Source organism: Trichosurus vulpecula, chromosome 1, assembly GCF_011100635.1.
Source record: "Trichosurus vulpecula isolate mTriVul1 chromosome 1, mTriVul1.pri, whole genome shotgun sequence".
NCBI classification, from domain to species: Eukaryota; Metazoa; Chordata; class Mammalia; order Diprotodontia; family Phalangeridae; genus Trichosurus; species Trichosurus vulpecula.
In genome coordinates, this window is record NC_050573.1 from 344,297,573 (window position 1) to 344,313,344 (window position 15,772).

General features: G+C 37.5%; 1 protein-coding gene across 2 annotated transcripts in view; it reads right to left on the bottom strand.

The window, feature by feature from the left end:
- Positions 1 to 501: 501 nt before the first annotated feature.
- Positions 502 to 15,772, bottom strand: part of ROPN1L (rhophilin associated tail protein 1 like) — a 29,270-nt gene continuing 13,999 nt past the window's right edge. Inside the window, exons 5-6 of one of the 2 annotated variants that reach the window (XM_036740112.1) lie at positions 12,421 to 12,596; positions 502 to 701 (exon numbers count right to left, since the gene is read on the bottom strand). In XM_036740112.1, coding sequence (XP_036596007.1) covers positions 626 to 701; positions 12,421 to 12,596 — 252 coding nt within the window. In that variant the 3' untranslated portion in view covers positions 502 to 625. The remainder of the gene's footprint in view (positions 702 to 12,420; positions 12,597 to 15,772) is intronic. The other variant, XM_036740120.1, reaches the window with a different exon arrangement.

Here is a 15,772-nt window from a genome sequence, read left to right on the forward strand (position 1 = left end):
TACTGTATATGTATATAGTTGTGAGGCAATCGGGGGTTAAGTGACTTGCCCAGGGTCACACAGCTAGTAAGTGTCAAGTATCTGATGTCAAATTTGAATTCAGGTCCTCCTGACCCCAGGACTGGTGCTTTATCCTCTGCGCCACCTCACACCTCTCATGTTAATATATTTTCAAACTGGACTTGTGTGAAATCTCAACTTTTTTTCTCCTCATTCCTGTGTGCTGCATTAACAACAAGGTAGAAAAATAAAAACTGTAATTCCTATTGGAAGGTGCAGATTTTGAAGGCGTTTTAATACAAGATTTTTCTTATGGTCACATTTTTTCTTTAACCATTTTTTAAAAACTGGACTCACAATTACATCAGTGTAAGAAGCTCCTAGAAAAAAAACATTATCAGCATCTTAAGACTCTTAGAGTTGCTTAAGGCATGGAGAGACTAAGTGACTTGTCAAAGGTAACACATTTCCTTAAAAAAGAAATCACAGTGCACATAGTATATTGGTTAATGCAAAGCTGTATTTTGTGCTAAGTTTTTATAAAGCACTATTTGATTCTTAAAAGCGTTCTGTTTTCTGAACTAGTGCCATATGTTTTCTGAGAAATTTTCCCCAATTTTGCTTCTTAAACTGAATGAAATTTCTTCTTGTCTTCTATGAAGAAATCTGAAACTCCTATCATGCCATTTTTCCTAGCAACTCTAAGAAAAATAAGCAAAGACACATTCATTAGTACTTTATTACAGCAGGAAAACTTTTTAAAATTTATTGTAATATATAACAACTAACAAAATTTTATTTAAATAAATTTAATTATGGTCACTTACTCAATATCCTCTTTCCTTTCTACAACATGTTGTGTTCGTATTTTCATGCCAGAAAAAACCAGACATTTCTTTTGAGGTTAAAATAATGAAATTTTTTCTTTTCAAATTCAGACTTTGCAATGAGCATGAAATAACATGAATACATAAAGTTATACTGTTATTCATATTAAGGTGCTCCACTGAGTCTTAAAGGCTTATCTTAAGGCTAAACTTCCATATTAAATAACATTACCTCTGATCCATTTTTTTTTTACTGGGATGTTTAATTTTTTTGTCAATTGAAATCTATGGAACTAATATAACTAACTTCCAGTGTCAAAATAAACTGTTTTTTGACATTTATTTTATCTGACATAAGGCCTTAACAAAAAATTTTAAAATTGTAGTTAGCTGTTTATTAATGATTTTAAGATTAAAAATTGAACTATATTTAATTCATGGCATCAAGTTAAAAGGAAGTACAACTGTGCAAAAGATTATATGATATCCAAATTAGGAGAGACATTAGAAGATAGCTTGGCTAAACTGTTCCCAAATAAGAATTTCCTCTATCTCTCACTCCTGACAAGTGATCATTTGGGCATTTGGCTGAAGACCTCCAGTGAAAGGATAACTAAGTACAACTCCTGGGTGCAGCCCAACCTACTTCTTGATAATTCCTATTACTAGAGAAAGTTTCCCCTTACATTAAGCCTAAAATTTACCTCTTTACAATTGTCATCCACCAGTTCCTATAGGTTCAATTATGTTCTGTATACAGAAATTCCCAAATTAGTACTTGCTCTACAACTCCTATAGTGAATAGAAAATGGTACTTAAGAGTCAGGAAGACTCCGCTCAAACTGCACCTCTAGACATTCAGTAGCTATGTGACTATCCCACTCCAGGCACCTTTTTTTCCTGATACTTTACAATTCCACGACAGTTGTCTTACTCCCATACTTGGCTTCCCTGCTCCCTTCCGCTCTCTTCCCTCCCCAATTTGCCAGACCTTAACTTTTATACTGGCTAAATGCTCTTTTCCCTTCCCCAACTTGATGCCATAGTGAACCAGTTCAACTCTATATTCTTTTCTCTCGAGTACCTTGTTGTTTTATCCTATTCAAAGATTACACCCTGCTAAACCTCAGCCTTGGTATCCCCACAATTCACTGTTTTTGTTCCTACTCATATGTCGTCAAATGAAACTGAAGAAAAATCTTGAAACTGTGCTGACTGGATTCTCCACAAATTTCTGTTACAAAATCTTAACTGGGTCCTCACTGCAGCAAGGCAATCCTTTTATAACTTCTTAATCAGTTCACTATCCCACTCACCACAGAGGATTTTCCGAGCCTTTTCATTCCTCTTCAAACCTCCATAATTCCCTTTTCTTCCCACTCAGCTGAGAACCTCGTCTTATATTTCACTAAAAAAAAAAGCTCCCCCTTCCCACCTCATCCTCTCATCTCACACCACTGAGATAGACGCCTTCTGCTACTATCTCCTCATTCAGCCCATCTCATGTGAAGAGGTGGCCCTTCTTAAGACAAACTCTTCTATATGCACATGTAATCTCCATCCATTCAGTCTTTTCTAGCACATTGCCCAATCTATTTACTCTCTCACCAATCTTTAACTTCTCCCTTACCACTACTGGCTGCTTCCCTACAAGCTCACCTGTGTGCCTCCCACTATCCTCAAAAAATGCTCATTTGATCTGTCCATTTCTACTAGCAATTATTATATCTCCCCCCCCATCCTGCCACCCCCTCCTCCTTTTTTTTGTGACTAAACTCCATGAAAAGGCCATCTACAACTGGTGCCTCCACTTCTTCTCACTCTTTTTAAACTCTCCACTCTGGATTCCCTCATCACTTGAACAAAACCATTTGCTCCAAAGTTACCAATTGTCAAATCTAATGGACTTTTAGAAATCCTCATCCTCTTTTGCAGCCTTTGACACTGACAATCACTCTCTTTTCCTTGATACTCTCTCCTCTCTGGGTTTTCATGATACTGCTCTCTCCTGGTTCTCCTGTCTGATCTTCTCTGTCTTCCCTTGTCTTCCATCTCCCATCTCTGTTCTCTTTTGCCAAAAATTAATCCAGGTCATGCCTGCTAAACCTTGAGTGTCTCTCAGAACTCTGTCTTGGGCCCTCTTCTCTATATATATACAATTTCATTTGATATCATCAGCTCCTGTGGATTCAAGAATCATCTCTATGCGGTGATTCTCTAGTCTACTTATCCGATACTAATTTCTCTGCTGACTACCTCCAGTCTCACATCTCTTAACTGCTCTTAGGCACCTCAAACTCGATGTCCACCAGATATCTTTTTTTTTTTTTTTTTTTTGCTTTTTGGCAGGGCAACTGCGGTTAAGTGACTTGCCCAAGGTCACACAGCTAGTACATGTGTCAAGTATCTGAGGCCGGATTTGAACTCAGGTCCTCCTGACTTCAGGGCCGGTGCTCTACTCACTGAGCCATCTAGCTGCCCAGCCACCTAGCTGCCCCACCAGATATCTTAAACTCAAGATGTACAAAACTCTTTCCCCCAAGCTCTTCTCTCTTCCAAACGTCTCTGTTATTGTTCAAAGGTACCCGTATTCCCAGCCTGGAAATCATCCTTGTCTCATCACCCTTTTTTTTACCTCTCCTTTCCCTTTATCCAATCACATTTGCCAAGCCCTGTTGTTTCCGCCTACATAACATCTCTCATATATGTCGCCCTTCTTGCCTCTGACACTGCCACCCCTGGTGCAGACATTCATCCATTCACTGCCATAGCCTTCAGCTGATTTCCCTGCCTCAAATCTCTCACCACTACAGTCTCCTGTGAGCTGTCAAACTGATGATCTTCCTTAAGGGTAGATGTGACCATGTCATCCACCTATTCAATAAAGTCTAGTGGCTTACTTTTAGAATCAAATATAACCATCTTTGGATTTTAAAGCACTTCATTCCCTAATTCCTACTTTTACAGTCTTCTTATACCTTAACTCCTCCTCCTCCACATACTCCACAGTCCTGTGACACTGGCCTCCTTGCTGCTCGTCACACACAATCCTCGATTCTAATGACTGAGCATTTTCACTGGTGGTACCGCCCCCCCCCCCCCCAATGTCTAGAACTCACTCTCTCTTCATCTCCACTCCTGGCTTCCCTGACTCCTTCAAAAGTCCCAGCTAAAGTCCTACCATCTGCAAGACAACTTTCTTAATTCTCAACCTTAATGCCTTCTTTCTGTTGATTATCTCAGATTTATTTATCCTTCCTGTCTATATCTTGTTGGTACATAATTGATGGCATGTTGTCTTCCCCATTAGCACCTTGAAGGCACTACTTTCTACTGCATGCCTGGCAGATAATAGGTGCTTAATAAATGTATGCTGATTGATTAATTGACCTTGAGGACAAGTCACCTAATCTCTCTGGGCCTCAGTTTCATCATCTGTAAAATAAGGGAACTGTACTCAGAAGCCCTCTAATGTTTCTTTTTGCCATCTCTAAATCTATATCACACGAGCCTCTCTCTGGTCCTCGTTTCTTTCCTTATCTGTGATCCTGCCACCACCAACTATCTTTTGGACATTTCAAACCAGACATCAAATTTTTCCACCAAATCCAAGAACTTCCCTATTTCTGTTGAGGATAACACTTCAGTGTCATCTTCGACTCTTCCTTCTCTCATATCTAACCAGTAGGTTGCCAGATTTGATCAATTCTCCCTCCAGAACATCCCCCACATTTATTTCCTTCGATCCATTCACAGTCACTGCCCTAGTCCAGACCCCCTCCTCCTCTCACCATGACGTCCTAATTGACGTCCTAGCCTTGCCCCTCCCCCCTCCTCCTCTCCAATCTCTCCACTCAGCTGCCAGTGGGATATTCCTGACCACGTTACTCCACTGCATTTAAAGCCCTTTACAATTTGGCTCCAGCTTACCTTTTCCAATCTTATACACCTTCCTCCCCATTTCACACACACTACAGGAATGGCCATTTGACTTTTTTTTTCCTTTTCAATCAACAAACATTTATTTAGCACCTGCCCTGTGCTACATGCTGGAGATACAAAGATGAAAAAAATCAGCGTCTGCTTCTCAAGAAGCTTACATCCTATTGAGATTTCCTCAGACAATCTATTCCTTCTCCCATCTCTGTGCTTTTGCTCGGGCTGACTCTCACCTCACACCTGGAATGTCTTCTCTCCCCACCTTTGCCTCCTTAGAATGCCTTGTTTTCTTCAAAACTCAGTTCACATGCCTATGTGAGGCCTTTCCTGATGTCCAGCTCCTAATTGCTTTCCTCCACCCAAACTACTTTGTTTTGTATATACCTGTACATGTGTACATGTTGTCTCATCTGAATACGTAAATTTCTTGAAAACAAAAACTGATTTATTTTTGTCTTTATATCCTCATCAGTGCCTGGCATATAATAGGTGTTTAATAAAGCCTTACTGATTTATTGCTCCTAGTTCTTCCCTCCAAGGTCAAGCAGAACAAATTCAATCCCTCTACTTTCAGATACCTGAAGACTGTTATCATGCCTCCCCTATATCCCCAAAGAAATCTTCTCCAGATTAGACATCCACAGGTCTTTCAATCAAGCTTCATGTGGCATGAACTGGAGAACTTTCACCCTCCTGATGGCCTTCCTGGTGACATTCAATAGCCTATCAATGTCCTTCCTAAAACTGCCCAGAACTGAACATAATAGTCCATTATGTGGTATGAGAAGGATAGCATACATATACAATGAGTCTATTAAAATTCCTTATTTCTGAATATCAGGCCTCTTAGTGCAACCTAAGACTATGTTAGCTTGCTTGGCTACCATCTAACATTGTTGATTCTTCTTGAGCTTCATGCCCACTAAACTGCCCAGATAGTTTTCAGACAAACTCCTGGCTAGCTATGCCCCCTTTAACTCATACTTGTGAAGTTGCCTTTTTGAATATTGGGTTGAAACAATGCATTTCATCTTGCTAGAAATTCAGTTCAATGTTCTAAGCTGTCCAGATCTTTTGGAATCCTGACTCTATCATAATGTGATGTATCGGCAACACAAGAGGTAGTGTGGTCTAGGGGACAAGAGCTTGAGACTCAGTGTCAGGACAAGCTTTGCTCAAATTCTTTGTCTCAGATATTTGAAGCCAAGTGACACTGGGTAATTCACTTAACCTTTCTGAGCCTCAATTCCCCACTTTGTAAAATGTGGGTAACAGTAACACCTATACCTCCCTTTCAAAGACTTATCGTGAAGCTCAAATAAGATAATGTCTATGAGGTGCACTGTATACTTTAAAACCCTTCATATTGTGAGTTAATATCGTGGTTATGATCTACCATGATGATCTCTCTATGATCTACTCCTCCAAGGTTTACATCATCTACACATTTGACAAGCATGCCATCTAGGTCTTAATTCATGTTATTCATAAGAATGTTAATCAGCATAGGACCAATCCATATAATTGTATCATTGTATAGCTCATATCTCTCAACTTTGTCCACACACACACACACACACACACACACACACACACACACACACACACACCATGGGAGACTATGAAATTTTTTGCTAAAATCTAAATAAAACCTTTAGCATTCCCCTAATCTGCACTATCCAAAAAAGGGCCTGTGGTTAGTCTGTCACAAGCTATTCTGGATGAAGCCACTCTGACTCGATGATCACTGTTTTCACTTTAATAACATTCTAGAATGTTCTAGAAATAAAAGACAAGTTTAGTAGATTGTGGTTTGCAGGCTTTATTTATCTTCTCTTTGGGGGAAATTTTGACCTTTGCTAAACTCTGATATACTTTCCCAGTTCTTCATACTCTGAAAGAACTAGGCATCTTCCAGTTCTTTGAGTAACCTAGGAGGTGGTTTGTCTGGGCCTGGTGACATGAACTCAGAGATGGCTAGGTTCTCTTACTATCTTCCTCCTCATCTTGGGCATCTATATTAAACCATTTTATTTTATCCTTTTCTGTCCAAAAATAGGTTTTTATTGGCAGAGAAAACAAATAAAGGAAGAAGTGAAAAACACTGTCTTCTTACTGTTATATAGTGTCCTCTTAAAAAAAAGTTTGTTGGTTTATTGAATGGGTTATCATTCCATCTCCCCCTAGCCCTAGTTAGCAGAACTATCTTTTTTCTGACCCACATCTTTTCCCTAACACAACTAAAGAAAACCAAACCAAACTTTCTTGGTTGTCCTCAGTTTTCCCTACCAGCCTCCAAGCTCATTTTGCAGTTCAGCCCTATTACAATTCTTACAGACCATGCCATGCTTTTCTATCCCTCCCTAGAGGAACACACATATATTATATAGTAAAAGGCTAAATATCCATAGCAGGAAAGACCAGTTAACAAATTTATGAACAACTAATTAGTTCTCTTTAAATTTCTCCTGTGAAGGACAGGAATTTATTACCTTAAGTACTGTCCTATGCCTTGATATGATAGTCAGCAGTGATTTGGCCTGTGCTACCATTTCCATAAAATATTTCACATTTGTATGTATAGGGGACTACTCAGTGGGAGTCCCATCAATCAGTCCTCCCATTATACTTTGCTCCTATTTAAAATAATGCTTTATGGTTTTTAAAAAAGTATTTACATATATAAATCGATCTTTGTAACAACTCTGAGAGATTGAACAAACGGATATATAGGGTGTCCCAAAAGACTTAGTGCAATTTTAAGCTATTAAACTTTAAAACTGCACTAAGATGTTTGGGATATCCTGTGTATTAGTACCATTTTGTAAATGGTGAACTGAAACGTAAGGAGGTTACACAGAGCTACACAGCTAGTAGTAAACTGTAGTACCAGGGACAGAACTGAGATTTTCCAACTCTTAGGCCATTGTTCTACTTTCTCAAAATTTGAGTCTTATAAAATTTGAATATATATACACTAATGACTATAATAAAGGCAGAAGTAAGTTCAAAGAAAATTTGAAACTCAAAATCTTGTGGAAATGAATGTTGAAAACTAAAAATAAATCAATTAATAAAAAAGAAAATAAAATAATCAAAACATTAAAAAAAAAAAAGAAGTAAATTCAAATGTGGGTAGCTAGGTGGTGCTAGAGCATTGGGCCTGGAGTCAGAAATACTCATCTTTCTGAATTAAAATCTGGCCTCAGACACTTACTATGCTGTGTGACCTAGAGCAAGTCACTTAACCCTTATTTTCCTCAGCTTCCTCCTCTGTAAAATGAGCTGGAGAAGGAAATGGTAAATCACTCCAGTATCTTTGGCAAGAAAATCCTAAATGGGGTCATTAAGAGTCAGACAAGACTGAAACGACTGAACAACAAATTCAAATAACAGAAGTATAAACATGGTCCAAATGAATTTAATCATTGCTACATGACATATACAGGTATGCCTGTGTATATATATATATATATATATATATATATTAAAACATATGTACATATAATTTACATATACATAATGATAATAGCTCCTTCATGATAAATTTTTATTTCAAATTCTTTTTTAACGTAATTACATACTTTGGTAAATTCTTTTCTAGAATTATAATCGTGTTACTGTGAATCTCTAATATAATCTATCTTTACTATTATTCCCTATTTGCTGCCTATTATAGCTCCAGAGAAGGAGGAAAGGAATGTCCTTTAAAAATAAAAACAATTATTTTCTTTGCCCTGGGGAAAATGCAAACAAAGCAACAAAATAAAAACCCACCAAGCTCTAAAAAGAAGAAAACTCAGAGCTGCTTAGGTTTTGCTTTAGTCTGAGAAGTTTTATTGATCATTTCTACCACTAAATCTGCGTCTTCAACTTCATCCTGACTTCTGATCTCTCGTTCATTTCCTGTATGTTCTCTCTGTCCATCTTTCACAATTTAGCTTCATACTTGACACCCTGATATCCATCCTCAACCCTGTAATCTGCCACTTTCAGAATTTACCCTTCAACAAAAACCCTTGTTCTCTAACACAATTCATTATTCACAACCTACTAATCCTCAAAGTTGGTTTAATTTATGGTGTTATAGCAGTGAAGCTGAGCCTTCACTGCTACTTACAATCATACTCTACTCTTTACTCCCTTATATCTTAGAGTTTGATATTTGTTAGCTGTGTGACCCTGGGCAAGTCATTTAACATTTCTGACCCTTAGAGTATTTGATTTGTGCTATCAGCCCCGCCAAGGCCACAGAAATCCCAATTCATCCCCCTTTCCCCTCCAAAGCTTACTTTCTGATTAACCTATTTGTAAGTGAGTGGCAGCACTCAGTCATCCAAGGTCCAGTGTAGTAGAGTGGATGGGCTGCCCTTGGGAAAGAGGAAGTCCTGGCTCAGGTTCCACTTCTGACATATGGCTGTTTGACCCCAGCATGTTCCAAGCCACTCTAAGATTTCAGAGCTGCACAGAAGTTGCTGATCTGCATTGCTCTTTTTGTTCCCCTTTCATTTACCTTATATGTTCAATCAGTTACTCTGTTCTGTTGATCCTACACGTTTTCATCATCTCTTTGCATCCAACCCCTTTTTCTCTGTTTCCACTGCCACCTTTATAATCACATGCTGTAATAGCCTCCTAACAACTTGTCCCGCCTCCACTCTGCTTCCTCCAAACTTTCTTTCATAGCTGCTACCAGAATTATCTTCTTTGTCTCAAGATATGGCTAATCATTCTTCAACAGGTCTCTATTTTTAACTGTGTAAAGTTTAAATTACTTTGCCTGGAATTTAAAACTCTCCATCAATCTAGCACCATATCCTATCCTTTCTAAGTAAATTTCAGGGTGGTTTTTTTTTAACCATTAGATAATTAACTTGAACTACATGCTATCTCCTCTATAAACTTCACATATTCTTCTACCTTCCTTTGTTTTTTCACACTGGTTTCTAGGCCTCGAATATCTTCCCTTACCTTTTTAGCTTACTGAATTCTCAGTTATCTTTTAAATCCCAAGTCAAAGGCCAGCTCTGCCAGGAGGGCTTCTCTGATCTATTCCTAGCCATCTTATCAGTATTAGCTTTACTCTCCCTCCCATTTTATAGCTGTCTGTCTTGTCCGCTGATGCATGTATTACATACTGTTTTATTCCACTGCTGTTTGTATATGTTTGCTATCCCCAACTAGACTGTAAGCTCCATGAGGGGAGTTATCTCATCAAAGGTCTATGCACTTTCTGCACACAGCTGCAGTTTAATGAATGCTTGCTGAATTTAATTCAATTTAACAACGGTTGAGGGCAGGAGGAAGACCACAGAGCTGGGGAGAATTAAGCAGAGGAAAAGATAGAGAAGGTAGACAGTGATAAAGAAGCTCTTCCAATCTGGTCTTCCAAACTAGATTTCATTATTTTCTTTGGAATATTGTTGATTTGTAAAACATCAGATAAACCTATTATTTGCATGAAAGCAATTAAATATACTCCAAATAATTTTAAACCATCATTTGAAATTATCTGTGGTACTCAATTCCATCAGTGCAGAAAATCAAGAATTAACTGTATATAAAAATTACACCAACCAACCATTCTGAGGTTTATAGCCCCAAGGGGCTATAAAACTGTGCATACCCTTTGATGCAGCAATACCACTACTGGGTCTGTGTCCCAAAAACATCAAAGGAAAAGGACCTATATGTACGAAAATATTCATAGCAGCTCTTTTTGTGGTGTCAAGGAATTGGAAATCGAGGGGATGCTCATCATTTGGGGAATGGCTGAACAAGTTGTGGCATATGATTATGATACAGTACCATTGTGCTATGGGGAATTATGAGGGGGGTGGTTTCAGAAAAACATGGCAAGAATTATGTGACCTGATGCAAAATGAATTGAAAAGAACTGGGACTCGTGCACAGTAACAGCAATGTTGTAATGTTGTAATAATCAACTGTGAAAGACTTGAACACTCTTGTCAATAAAACAACCCAGGACAATTCCAAAGGACTCATGATGAAGAAATGCTTTCCACCTCCACAGAGAGAACTGATGAGTGCAATTGAAACATAATTTTCTCAGTTTTTGTGACATAGCTAACATGAAAATATATTTTGTATGATTTCCCATGTATAATTGATATCATTTTGGTTTTCTTTTCTGTAGGTGGGAAAAGGGTGGAAGAGAGAAAGAGAGAGAGAGAACTGGGAACTAAATTTTTTAAAAAAGGAATGTTAAAAATAATAATAATAATAAAAATAAAAATGATTTACACCAAGAATATAAATTATGTTTAAACACAAATTATATCAACTACTGCCAATTTACCTGAGGCAACTGAAATTGTCCCTGTGCAGCTAAGTTAAAGAAGGAATTTAAGAATAACTCAAAGGACCAAGCTGTGACAATTGATACAGTGCATTTGTTTTTATCCACAATGCAAAGAAAATAGATATAAGATGAAAATTATTTCAAAGTAAAATTATAATAAAGTGTTTGTATTACTTCATGTGCCTAGTCTTTCACATGTTAACTGTAGGGTACTGTAATAGGAAACACATACCTCTTTGAGACTATGAATTTATTTGTGTAGCTAACCAGGCACCAAAAAACATGTTATCATGGAATCTGCTCTATGAAACTATTTAATTTGGAGAAATAATTTAACTTCTATGATTTTCATACATTTGACTGAATACTTCACTATTGTTTTCACACCGTACATTTTCTTTCTTCATTTTTTTTTGCTTTTTGTAGATAGCTTCCCTTACTCCTTCTGCCTATTGAATTCCATCTTAAAGGGTTAGCTTTTGAGAAACACGATAGTCAAAGCTATCACACTCAAAAAACATAGAATTACACCACATAAATGAAGCACAATCAACTAATTGAAGCAAGAATGAGAACTGTCATCATACAAATCACTTTATACTTATGTAGCATTTTTCCCTAGGCACTTAGAATGTGGAATAATACTGTACTTTTCTGGTTATGTACAGTAGCCACATGCCCTAATTTGTCATCCCAGAAATCTAAATCTCTTTGATGTGTACAGTTTTCTCTTTCATTATCAAAAAATTCTAGTTATCTTTCTAAATATATTTTTACATCACACATCAGAGTTAAAATTATTTGAAGGATTGCATTTAAGAAGCAATGCAAATTTATTGAAAATTTTATTTAATGAGGGACTAAAATTTCTTCTTCCAATGACTAAAACAAATTGAACAGAATATTGGCAACTATAGTAAACTGTACAGATCAAGGAGATGATGCCTTCAAAAATATTTTGTTTGATGTTCTAAGCCAGAGGTTGGGAACCTGTGGCCTCAAGGCCACATGTGGCCTTCTAGGGTCCTTCAAGTGCAGCCTTTTGACCAAATCCAAACTTTTGTTCAGTGAAGTTTGGATTAGTCAAAGGGTTGTACTTGAGGACCTAGAGGGCTACATGTGGTCTCAAGGCCACAGGTTTCCTACCCCTGTTCTAAGCACACAGACCAATCACAAAATTTTTTCTTTAACTTTTATCAGTCTCATTATTAGTGTGTAACAAAGTAATTTATAAGATTACTTAGTTGAAATTGTAATGGAAATGTGTATTTTCCATAGTAGATTCCCACATTCATTAACATAAAAAGAGTATAAGATTCACTTTATACTTACACTGTTTCTTCAAGATTACTGAGAAAAAGGTTAGTATCACTCTCAGTTCTATCCCGATCTAAGCTTGAGAGATAACTGAAGATGTAAGAGAAAGTCTCAAAGGGTATGCGAGCAGGGCCCCCTTCAGGATCTTCTGTAAGGATTTCACAAGCATGCTTCATTGCACTTTGTAATGTCTGGAAACAACACCACCAGAGAGAAAAAAAGTTACATTTACTGCTCAGATTCATATCATGATCAATAATTACAACAAAGGGGCAAAAACGTTTTACTGAAATGCTCGTCAAGGTACTAGAAAAAAGGGAAAAAGTAAAATAGGAAACAATTGATCTAAAAACATCTTTTCATGGACTATAGAAAATTGTGAGAAATGAAAAAAGATCATGCGAAAATTTAGTGGGATTCCATCTGTAAACAAAACCACCCTTCTTACAAGGCCAATTTCTGTCACACTAAATCTGCAGACTCAAGTTGGTATGAAACCTTAACCTGTTTAAAATGGTGGTCTTAATTCTGTAAACACACAGCCAACAAACTTTGAGATTTCTTTCATGTGTCCTAAATAAACTTCAGGTCTTTGGGAGAGCTGAATTAAAGTATTAGCTATGTTCATAATTTATTTTTACTTTTCTGATATTCTGTGACTTTACTATCCTGCTTTAAGTGCTTATTTAGGAGTATCACAAATTCCAGCTTTGGAGAGTTTACCACTTTTTGAAACCCCACCCCCCGCATTTTATTTTTATAACACTCATTAAAAGATAGGAGTTGATTTTGCATATAACTCATATTTATATAATTCTGTATTTTTTGCATTTGTGCTATAAAGAAAGAATTCTTTCCTACTTTCTACCATCCATATAAATCCTGTAATTGATTCTTGACATGCAGTCCTGAAATCCTAACACAATACAACAAAAGGTGACATAAAGTAATCATTGGCCAATAATTATGTCATACTATAATTTCCCATCCAGAAAAAAAAGGACACGGGCTTTTATCTGTTTTTTCATAGATGTTGGACTAATGTAGTGAAAGTGTATATACAAATTACACAGATCTTCTATAGAAATTTGAAGTTGTAACTGGAAAGATTCCCTACTCTTCTATTCCCCACCCTCCACAAAAACATGAGATTCTCTGAAAGAATTTTCAGTGGATCAAATAAAACTTCTGATGTTTCTCAATTCCAACCTAAGCATGATTGATATGAATGAAAAACAAGGAATGGGATGCTTTTTCTTTTCTTTCTTTCTTTCTTTTTTTTTTTTTTACAAATGAACTGTAAAATATTTTCAATTAAATAAAGAAAATAAATGAATGAAGTTGATATTATTAGTAAAACTGACCTTGAAAATGCAATGGAGTTTTTTGTCAGACCTTCCAGGACACCTAAAATGTTAAAGCAGCTCCTCCTTAAATTTTCCCTTTACTGTGCCTTAAATACCTACCCTCCCCCCTTCTCTCTGCCTGTTGCAATTCTATCAAGTCTTTTCAAGAATTGACTTCAAATGCTTTTTCCAAAAAGTGTTCCCTGACCCACCCTGGAAAATCAAAAATTATCTCTATTCCTTTGTCTTTATGTTACATAGTAACAACAAAACCAATGGTACTGTGCTAGGCACTTTACAAATACAGACAGTTCTTGCTTTACTTAAGTGGACTGTTCTACAGACCTCTACATGAAGCAATTTTTATGTAATGCTAATTTGCCCCTTACCCACCCGCTTCATTTAGCCTACATAACACAAAGGCATACACAAAATACCTTTCTATAAGTCATAAAATGTACTTAAATGCAGACATTAAATACTGTTATCATAATAAACAGAATTCTGAAATGAAAGGTAAACTTAATGATAAAATATGCACAGTAACTGTACAGTAAAGTTGACAGAGGTGTGCAGTATGATGCTCTTTCCTCATCCACACAACTCTACCTAATTACAATCTCTAATGTCCACTTAATTTTCATGGTATACTAATCTGACTTGTATCACTCCTCTGCTCAAGCACTTTGAAGCTCCAAAATATCTAATGAATAAGTACAAAACGTTTTAGCCTGGGACGCAAGGTCCTCCACAATCCGGTTCAAACATACCTGTCTAGTTTCATTTTTTACTCTTTTCCTTCACGTAGCTCTATCTATACTGGGCTACTAATTGCTCTTGTCCTGGCCTCTCCCATCTCAATGCCTTTGCTCACAACATTTAGTGGAAAGCATTCTCTGAAAGATGTAATCAATCATTTTATTGCAAAACCCAAAAGCCCTTTCTCAAGTCTTCTTGACCTCTCTGTAATGTCTGACACTAATAACCACTTCTTCCTCCATTCTCTTAGCTGAGAACCTTGCATTATATTTTGTAGAAAAAATTGAGGCCATTCACCATGAACTCCCTTCTTTTCCCCCTTCCTCATCCATCACTCAGCTGCCTTCTGTTATTTTCTCCTTCACACCATCTCACATGATGAAGTGATCTTAATCCTTATCAAGGCTTAATCCATCTACCTGCTCAAGTAATCCTATTCCATCCCACCTCCTCCAACAGAATGGACCCTCTGTCATCCCACTTCCTCTCTATTGGATCACTGTCTACTGTCTACAAACATACCCACTTCTCCTCTTATCCTTAAAAAAAAAAAAACCCTCACTTGATTCCCTCCCATCCCCACTATCATTCTATAATCTCTTCTGCCCTTTGTAACTAAACTCCAAAAGACTGTCTTAAAGGTGCCTCCTCTCACTCTTAACCCCTTAACACCTCTGACCTTATTATTCCCCTGAAAACAGCTCTCTCTAAAGTTACTAGTAATCTCTCACAGTTGCCAAATCCAATGGCCTTTTCTCAATCCTCAATTCCCCTTGACCTCTCTGTAGCCTCTGACACTTAATCACTCTTCTCTCCTCCATGATACACTCTCTTCTCTCTAGGTTTTCAGGACACCACTCTCTCTGGGCTCTCCCTCCTATCTATCTGACTGCTGCTCTTTTTCGGTCTCCTTTGCTGGATCCTCCTCCAGACCACACCCTCCAACTGTAGGTGTCCCACAGCGTTTTGTCCTGTCCTCCTCTCTTCTCCCTCTATACTACACTTCACTTGATCATCTCATAAGCTGCCATGGATTCAATTACCATCTCACATTCTCTATGCTGATGATTCTCAAATCTACCTACCTGCTGACCTCCAATCTCACATCTCCAGCTGCTTTTTAGACACTTCAAACTAGATGTTCCTAAATGCAACATGTCTAAAATGGAACTTATCTTTCCCTTCCAAACTCTCCCCTCCTACCACCTTTCCTGTTACTATAGAGGGCAATACCATCCTCCCAGTCCTTCAGGCTTGCAACC